The sequence below is a fragment of the Colobus angolensis genome, unplaced genomic scaffold (assembly GCF_000951035.1).
Source record: "Colobus angolensis palliatus isolate OR3802 unplaced genomic scaffold, Cang.pa_1.0 Scaffold47, whole genome shotgun sequence".
NCBI classification, from domain to species: domain Eukaryota; kingdom Metazoa; phylum Chordata; class Mammalia; order Primates; family Cercopithecidae; genus Colobus; species Colobus angolensis.
Genome location: NW_012118154.1, coordinates 5,608,121 through 5,617,941, shown reverse-complemented (window position 1 = coordinate 5,617,941; position 9,821 = coordinate 5,608,121). Strand labels below are relative to the sequence as shown.

Below are 9,821 nucleotides of genomic sequence, written 5' to 3'. Positions count from 1 at the left end.
TGAGGGTGAGGATATGTAGAGAGAAAAAGGAACTCTTATATACTGTCGGTGGGAATGTGAGCTAGTACAGGTATTATGGAGAATAGCGTGGGGGTTCCTCAGAAAACTACAGATAGAACTACCATATGGGCCAGGCCAGTTCTCCTTTTCTTAGGCCTTCTTTCATTTCTCCCGGCAATGTTTTATAGTTTGTATTATAGAGGTCTTACACATCTTCAGTTAGATTTATTTCTAAGTATGTAATATGGCTTTTGATGCCATTATAATGGACTTTTTACTTTTATTTTTTTCTGCATTGTTTATCACTGGTATATAGAAATATATTGCCTTTTACTACTGACTTTGTACTTGCAAATTTATTAGATTTACTTACTAGTTCTTGTAGTTTTTAAATAGACTTTATTGTTTTCTGGGTGTACAATCATGTCATCTGCAAATATAGCTTTATAGCTCCCTTTCATACCTTTTTGCTTTTTTTTCCCCCTTCCTTATTGAACAATGTGGGAGTTCTAATAAAATGTTCAACAGATGCTGTCAGAGCAGACGTCCTTGCCTTGTTCCTGATCTTAGAGAAAAAATGTTCCATGTTTCACCTTTAAGTATGATGTTAGCGCTGAGTGTTTTTTAAATAGATGTCCTTCTTCAGGCCAAAGAAGTTCCATTTCGTTTCTATTTTGCTGAGAATTTGTATCATGAATGGACACTGAATTTCGTCATATCCTTTTTCTGCATTTATTGAGATGATCATACTATTATTTGCTTGAGTCTGATCATTGATTTTACATCTTTCTTCTTTACTAATATATGCATTTAGGGCAATAAATTTCTCCCTAAGTACCGCTTTAGTAGCATCCCAAAAACTTTTATGCTACATTGTTGTCTTGTTCTATTCAAGCTGCTATAATAAAATGCCATCAACTGGATGACTTATAAACAACAGAAATTATCACCGTTATGGAGGCTGGGAAGTCAAGATCAAGGTGCCTGCAGATCTGGTGTCTGGTGAGGGTCTGTTTCCTGGTTCATAGACAGCTGTCTTCATTGTAACTTCACTTGGTGGAAGAAATGAGGGAGATCTCTAGGAACTCGTGTATAAGGTCATAAATCTCATGCATGGAACGGGATTCATTCATTCATGCGGGCTTTACTCTCCTCACCATTCACCTCCCAAAGGCCCCACATCCAAATATCATCACACTGGTGATGAGGCTTCAACGTAATTTTGAAGGCACACAAACATCCAGTCTATAGCAGTTGTCCTTGGTACTCATTTCAGTATATTTTTACTTCCTCTTGTGATTTCATCTTTGCCCTGTGGGGAAATCAGAGTTGTTTTCCTTAATTTTCAAATAATGACAGAATTTCCCATTTTTGACATGTGTCCTTTCATCATGATGAGAAGTTCCTTTTTATATCTAATAATACTCCTTTTCTAGAAGTCTGTCTGGTCTGATATTAATAAAGCTTTGCCAACTTTCTCATACAAACACTGTGCCTTATAGTGAGTTCCATAGCAAACTATATAGTTGTGTCATCTTTTTTAAAAAATCTTTCTGGGGGAGGGATAGCATTAGGAGAAATACCTAAAGTAAGTGATGAGTTGTTGATGCGTGCAGCAAACCGACGTGGCACATGTATACCTAGATAACAAACCTGCACGTTGTGCACATGTACCTAGAACTTGAAGTATAATTTAAAAAAGAAAAAAAAGGCCGGGCGCGGTGGCTCACGCCTATAATCCTAGCACTTTGGGAGGCCGAGGTGGGTGGATCACGAGGTCAGGAGATTGAGACCATCCTGGCTAACACGGTGAAACCCTGTCTCTACTAAAAAAGACAAAAAAATTAACAGGGCCTGGTGGCGGACGCCTGTAGTCCCAGCTACTTGGGAGGCTGAGGCAGGAGAATGGCGTGAACCCGGGAGGCAGAGCTTGCAGCGAGCTGAGATCGCGCCACTGCACTCCAGCCTGGGCAACAGAGCAAGACTCCATCTCAAAAAAAAAAAAAAAAAAGTTTGCTTGATATCCTTGTTTTTTAATTGAAAAGTTTAGTCTGTTTACATTAATGCAACTGTTGATACAGTTGAATTTAAGCATGCCAGATAGATATTGTATTTCTGTTCTTTTTGTCCCATCTATCCTTTGTTCCACTTTACCCCTTTCCTGAATCATACATTTTTAGTATTTAATTTTATTTCTTCTGTTAATTTTTATGTTAAAACTATACCTCTTGGTAGGGCATGTGTGTGTGTGTTTTCTTGGTTTCTTTTTGAAGTTATTGCTTTAGAGCTGAGTTGTTTGATACATGTGGCTATTTAAATTTTAATTCATTGAAATATGAGAGAATTAAAATATGCTCTGAGTATTGTATGGAAAATGAATTAAAATGAATCAGGACTAGAAACAAAGATAAGTTAGGACATTGTTTGTTTGTTTGTTTTTTTCCCCAAGACAGAGTCTTGCTCTGTTGCCCAGGCTGGAGTACAGTAGTATGATCTCAGCTCACTGAAACCTCCACCTCCTGGGTTCAAGCAATTCTCCTGCCTCCGCCTGCAAATATCTGGAATTACAGGCGTGCACCACCATGCCTGGCTAATTTTTGTATTTTTAGTAGAGACGGAGTTTCCCCATGTTGGCCAGGCTGGTCTCAAACTTCTGACCTTGTGATCCACCCACCTCGGCCTCCCACAGTGCTGGGCAAGCTCTGCCTCCCGGGTTCATGCCATTCTCCTGCCTCAGCCTCCCAAGTAGCTGGGACTACAGGCGCCCGCCACCAGGCCCTGTTAATTTTTTTGTCTTTTTTAGTAGAGACGGAGTTTCACCGTGTTAGCCAGGATGGTCTCGATCTCCTGACCTCGTCACAGGCATGACCCACCAGCCCATTCATTGTCTTTACCTTTTCCTATTTGTTTTATCTTGCTGTATACAAGGCATTCTCCCAGGTGTGGGAGGTATAAGGATGAATAAAAATTACTTTATATCATAATCTTCCTGTTTAAAGACATGTCAACAAATCGGTGGAATGTAACTATAGGGTCTATCAGTAAGAGGTTTGTAGGAAGTGCTGCAGGAGGCAAGAAGCAGGAGCGCCCAACTCCTTTGTGCTTTTCAGAGACGATTCTTTCTGCATGGGTTGGCTTTTTCCTGCTTTTTCACCCATGTAGCTTTCAGAATTCAGCTCACACATCATTCTGGAAACTTTATTTGATTTCCTTGTTTGCTTTAAGAAAAATGGTGACTGGTATTGAACAACATGTCTCCAAAGCAGTCACTATAAAAACAGGAAGGGGGGCGGGGAAGAAAAATATAATAGTCATACATTCCTTGACAGGGATATGTTCTGAGAAATGTGTCGTTAGGTAGTTATATCATTGTGCGAACATCATGGAGGGTACTCACACAACAATAGATGGTAAAGCCTGCTACACACCTAGACTGTATGTATGGTATAACCTATTGTCCGTAGGCTAAAAACCTGTACAGCATGTTATTGCATGTAAGCAGTTGTAACAAGATGGTAAATATGGCCAGGCGCAGTGGCTTACGCCTGTAATCCCAGCCCTTTGGGAAGCCGAGGCGGGTAGATCATTTGAGGTCAGGAGTTCGAGACCAGCCTGGCCAACATGATGAAACCCCATCTCTACTAAAAATACAAAAATACAAAAATTATGAGTCTTGCTCACCTGTAATCCCAGCTACTTGGAAGGCTGATGCAGGAGAATCGCTTGAACTTGAGAGGCAGAGGTTGTGGTGAGCTGCTATCACGCCACTCTACTCCCGCCTGGGCAACAAGAGTGAGACTCCATCTCAAAAAAAAAAAAAAAAAAAAAAATCTATATCCAAACATAGAAAAGATACACTAAAAATATGGTATTATAACATCATAATACTGTACCACTTATGGTACCAATGTCGTAGATGTGGTCCGTCATTGACTGAAACGTCATTATGTGGCACATGACTATATATGCTCACTGTAAGAAATTCAGGCCAGGCACAGTGGCTCGTGGTTGTGATCCTAACACTTTGAGAGGCTGATGCAAGAGGATCTCTTGAGGCCAGGAGTTTGAGACCAGCATGGGTGACGTAGCAGGGCCTCATCTCTACACAACATTTAAACAATTACCTGGGAGTGGTGGCACATGCTTACAGTCTCAGCTACTCAGGAGATTGAGATGGGAGGATTGCTAGAACCTTGAAGACTGCAGTGAACTATCACGGTACCCTGTATCCCGTCTGGGTAACAGAGCAAGACCCTGTCTCTTAAAAAAAACAGAAAGCAAGAAATTCATGCAACACAGAAAAATGCAAGGAAGAAGGCAGCAGTCACACAGCATCCTGCCATCTAGAAATAATCATTATTAGCATTAAATTAATATTATTCACATATATCCCTATAGGTTTGTAAATACAAAAAGATGGATACAAATAATTTTACATAGTTAAGATCGTACTATATATGCTATTTTAAATGTTGTGAAGGGCTCAATTTCACTTAAAAAGATTAGGGTTATAAAAGAAACAAATTTCACATCAAGGATTCTTTTTCTTTTCTTTTTTCTTTTTTTTTTTTTTTTTTTGAGACTGAGTCTCTCTCTGTCGCCCAAACTGGAGTGCAGTGGTGCGATCTCGGCTCGCTGCAACCTCCACCTCCCGGGATCAAGCAAGTCTCCTGCCTCAGCCTCCCTAGTAGCTGGGATTACAGGCGTGCACCACCATATGACTGGCTAATTTTGTATTTTTAGTAGAGACGGTTTCACCATGTTGGTCAGGCTGGTCTCGAACTCCCAACCTCAGGTGATCCACCTGCCTCGGCCTCCCAAAGTGCTGGGATTATAGGTGTGAGTCACCACACCCAGCCCACATCAAGGATTCTTTAGAAGAAATAGTAATTACTAAAAGATCCCTCAAGCTTAACAAAAAACATTCAAGTTTTGGTGATTTTAAAAGGCTACACATTTCTGCATGATTAACTTTTCAGCTGCTCAATATGCCTCGCTGGGAGAGATGAAGAAATTAGCACTTTCAACTTTTCACCTTCCTTCCCCACTTGCAACCACTGACTAATTGTTCAGCTGGAATTACATTGTTACTGTTGTGACATTTCTGTACCTTTCTGTTATCTAATCCACATTTTGTTTACTCTTAGTTCAGTATTTAAATAGATTCAGTTCTCTCCATCATCTCTTTATTTATCTTTTGATTGGCTTGATGTCTTCATCATGTAGTTTTCTCAAGAAGGGCCCAGGTAGTCCCTGAAGTCTACTATGCTGTCTGTTCCTTTTTTTTTTTTTTTTTTTTGTCGCCCAGGCTGGAATGCAGTGGCGGCTCAGCGCAACCTCTGCCTCCTGGGTTCAAGCAATTCTCCTGCCTCAGCCTCCCAAGTAGCTGGGATTACAGGTGCATAACACCACACCCAGCTAATTTTTTTATTTTTAGTAGAGAAAGGGTTTCACTATGTTGGCCAGGCTGGTCTCGAACTCCTGACCTCAGGCAATCCTCCCTCCTCGGCCTCCCAAAGTGCTGGGATTATAGGCGTGAGCCACCGCACCCGGCCTGTCCGTTCCTTTATGCTTGAATGACAGCTTGGCTAGGCGTAAATTCGGTGCGTCATGCTTTCTTTCCTCTGAATGTGGCATTTCTCCTGTCTGCTGGAATTGTGTTAAATCAGTTTTCTTCTTTACTACTCTTTTTTTTTTCTTTTACAATCAGAGTCGCCGTTTTCAAAGAATCGACCTGAGTTCTGTGCCTTTTCAATTACTGCACTTGAGATCATTATTGCTAGGAAGAACAACCACAGCTGTGATACTGTGATTTGAACCAGGTGATTTCAGGAATACTAATCATATATCTTTCCTTTCTAGAGATAATTGATGACCTTGCCAACCTGGTGGAGAACACAGATGAAAAACTTCGCACTGAAACCAGGCGTGTAAACGTGGTGGACAGAAAGTCAACCTCTTGCGGTAAGAGATAGCTACTTCTTACGGCTCTGTTTCTGTCATAGCTTGTGGATTTACTCTGCTCTGAGTTTCCTGTTTGTCTCATCGCTGCTGGGATTTGGTTGCTCTTCTGATACAGGCAGTGCCATTTGATGCAGCACTGAAATTGCTAAACGAAGGTTAAATCTGGTCAGAATGAAATGAATTGTGTGGAGTTCAGAGGGCGTATCATTCATTTTTTTGTTTTTTTTAATTTAAAAGAGTCCTTTCTGTGTGTTTACAGAGATTAATGGTTTGGGAAATCGTGTAACATTATACTGGTTGGCGGGTTTTAAAGGGGATCTCACTTGCTTTTGTGCCGTCTTAAAATAACCACAAGCTTAATTGAGTTCAAATCCTATGTTTCGTGATGGTGTCTTTGTCAAGTCACTTTACCTCTTGATACCTTGTATGTAAAATGGGGATTCATATGCCAAGATAAAAATCGCTTGGAGGGCTTGCTTAAAATACTGATCCTGAGGCTCTCCCCTAGGAATTCTGACTGACTAGATCTAGGGTGGAGTTCAAGAATGTTCGTTATTTAACAAGCGTACCAAGCAGTTCTGCTGCAGATGCTTGTTCCGCAGAAATTCTGATGCAGACTTTGGTGAAGTTTAAATTGTGTATTGCCTGTGCACAGCGCCTTGCCCAAAGGTACATGATGATAAATGATGGGAACAGCAGTAGTAATCACAGTGATTGTTTTTCGGTGCTTTGTCTCACAAAGGTGCACCAAGTTTATAAAGCTGACATATTTATGAAAGATAGAATCACAGGCCGTGTGCGGTGGCTTAGGAGTTTGAGACCAGCCTGGGCAACATAGCAAGACCTTTGTCTCTGTAAAAAAAAAATTAAAAATTAGGAGTCTGGGCAACATGGCGAGAACCTGTCTCTACTAAAGATACAAAAAAATAGCCAGACATTGTGGCACACACCTGTCGGAGTCCCAGCTACTCGGGAGGCTGAAGAGGGAGGATTGCTTGAAGGTTGCAGTGAGCTGAGATTGTGCCACTGCACTCCAGCCTGGGTGACAGCATGAGACCCTGTCTCAAAATTAATTAATTAATTTTAAAAATTAGCCAGGCATGGTGGTATGTGCCTGAAGTATCCCAGTTTAGGAGATAAATGTTAGCATCATACTAGCGTAGATGAATTTTAGCAAGAAATAACAGATAACCCACTTACTACAAACTGGTAATTCTTTGTCTAGAAATGTAGTGGCTTTGTGAGGCAGCGCCAAATCCTGCCCTAAGCATTGCATGCAGATTCCTCTGGAGTCACGCACGTGTGACCTCGGAAAGCATTGCTGTGTTTCTGGCTCTGTGAGCATGGACTGGCCTTCCCGCTTGAGTAGGTCCTGGCTAAGCCAGTTTTGTAACACTGTGTCAGGAGTTACCACTTGAGCCCAGGAGGTTGAGGCTGCAGTGAGCCATGATGGTGCTACTGTACTCCCACCTGAGTGACACAGTGAAACCTTGTGTCTAAAAAAACCCTAGAGATCTGAACAGATATTTTGCCAAACTTTCAGCCTTTTTTAATGTGAAAAATGTGAATCCTCTTGATCTATCCACTTGAGAAGCTCTGGCCAAGGGTCCCTGAGATGTGCAGCTTCAGAAGCATCACCTTCCCTGGCTGTGTTTGCTCAGTAAGAAAGAAGGCTAGAACAACGGGGTGACAGAGGGTCGGGCACATAGAGACTCTGGAAGCTCAGGGGTAGTGGAGCCCCACGGGGCCTACTTCAGACCCTTTATCACCAGTGTCCTGCCCGACCACCCTGCCCTGTGCTTCTGCTCCTCAATGTGGCTTTATCAATCTTCTCGCATAACTTCTGGCCACAGGGACTTTGTTATCTATGCTGGATCCTGATGCTTTAAAGATGCGAGAGATGAATTCACTCCCACCTCTCTCTCATTCTCTGGACCTCAGTTTCCTCATTAGAAGAAAGTGGAGAACTTGGTTGTCAAAATTCAGTTGTATGGACTGTGTAAAGTGTCGAGTGCTGGCCACCTTCCCCAGCTTTCCATACGTATGTGAGAGGTGCCAGAGCGTAGTGTCACGAGAGTGGGCTCTAGAGCCTGGCCTCACACCCAGGCTTCACCTCTCACTAGCTGCGTGACCTCAGGAAAGCTCAAACTCCCTTCTGCCACGATTTTCCCATCTTTGAAATGGGGATAATAAAGATATAGACCTCAAAGGATTGTTATGAGAAATTAATGATTGCGTGTATATAATATATATGTATATATGTATATATTAGGTTGGTGCAAAAGGAAACATGGTTTTTGCCATTACTGCAGCGACTTTGGCACCAACCTAATATATATATCACTTAGAACCATCTTTGGTACATTGTGTGCTGTGAGCAAGTACTGGTATTAGCTCTTGTTACTATGTATCTAAAGCAGGAAGACATAGTGTTATATATGTTGTTTTTGTTCTCAGCAATTGTGTTGCTAGTTTGGAATGAAAATATTCATAGACATGGTATGTTTTTGTGTTTGCAACATAGTAACTCACATGTCACTCATGAAGTCATGATGAATGCAGAATGTTACACTGTTGCCAATTTCTAATTTGATGTTATTATCTGGTGTGTAGTATTTTTACCTAGAAGTGTCATAATGTCATCTGAACTAGACTCAAGTGTTTTTTTTTTTATAGAGAAAAATTTAAGGAATCCTAGAAGTACTAAAATACGTTTTTAAAACTTATGTCTATATTTTAAAATAAGTTAACTATACATTTACCTCATGCCTCATTTGTATATATATTATCTGTCACAGAATTATATGTAATGATTCAGAAGGAAGAAGTTCATCAGTTTAGCAGTGTTAAGTAGATACTGGAAAAGAAATTTCTTTATTCTTTTTTTTGAGACAGAGTCTCACTCTGTCACCCAGGCTAGAGTGCAGTGGCATGATCTCAGCTCACTGCAACCTCTGCCTCCCGGGTTAAAGCGATTCTCCTGCCTCAGCCTCCACAGTAGCTGGGATTTACAGGCGTGTACCACCACACCCGGCTAATTTTGTATTTTTAGTAGAAACGGGGTTTCTCCATGTTAGTTAGGCTGGTCTCGAACTCCCAATCTCAGGTGATCCACCCTCCTCGGCCTCACAAAGTGCTGGGATTACAGGTATGAGCCACTGTGCCCAGCCACTTTTTTTTTTTTTTTTTTAACATCCCAAACTGAAATTTATCCAAGACAATAACTCCCTATTCCTCCCTGCTTCAGCCCCTGGTATAACTACTTTTCTACTTTGTCTCTGTAAATATGATTATTCTAGGTACCTACTGTAAGTGGGACCATATGTATACTTTTGTATCTGGCTTATTTAGGATAATGTCTTCAAGATTCATCCATCTTGTAGTGTGTATCAGCATTTCAGTCCTTTTGAAGGCTGAATAATATTCCATTTTATGTATATATCACATTTTGTTTATCCATTTGTCAGTGGACACAGGTTCCACTTTTTGGCTATTGTGAATAATGCCACCATAAATGTTGCTGTACAAATAGCCACTCAAGTCTTACCTTTTTTGTGTATATATCCAGAAGTAGAATTGTTGGATAAAATGGTAATTCAGTGTTTAAATGTTTGAGGAACCTTCATACTAGCCTGGCTTGGTTTTGCTTTCAGCCTCTAAACTCTTAAGTACTTTCCAGTGTTTTCTTTTTGTTGTTGTTGTTGTTTTTGTTTTTGAGACGGAGTCTTGCGCTTGTTGCCCAGGCTGGAGTGTAGTGGCGCGATCTCAGCTCACTGCAACCTCTGTCTCCTAGATTCAAGTGATTCTCCTGCCTCAGCCTCCCGAATAGCTGGGACTGCGGGCATGCACCACCACAC

The 9,821-nt window shown here is 41.2% G+C and overlaps 1 protein-coding gene across 1 annotated transcript in view; it reads left to right on the top strand.

Annotated features, from left to right (window-relative positions):
* The window catches only part of STX8 (syntaxin 8), a 348,959-nt gene that overhangs the window by 210,607 nt on the left and 128,531 nt on the right, over window positions 1-9,821 (top strand). Inside the window, exon 7 of the mRNA XM_011958612.1 lies at window positions 5,863-5,964. Within this exon, the coding sequence (XP_011814002.1) occupies window positions 5,863-5,964 (102 nt within the window). The remainder of the gene's footprint in view (window positions 1-5,862; window positions 5,965-9,821) is intronic.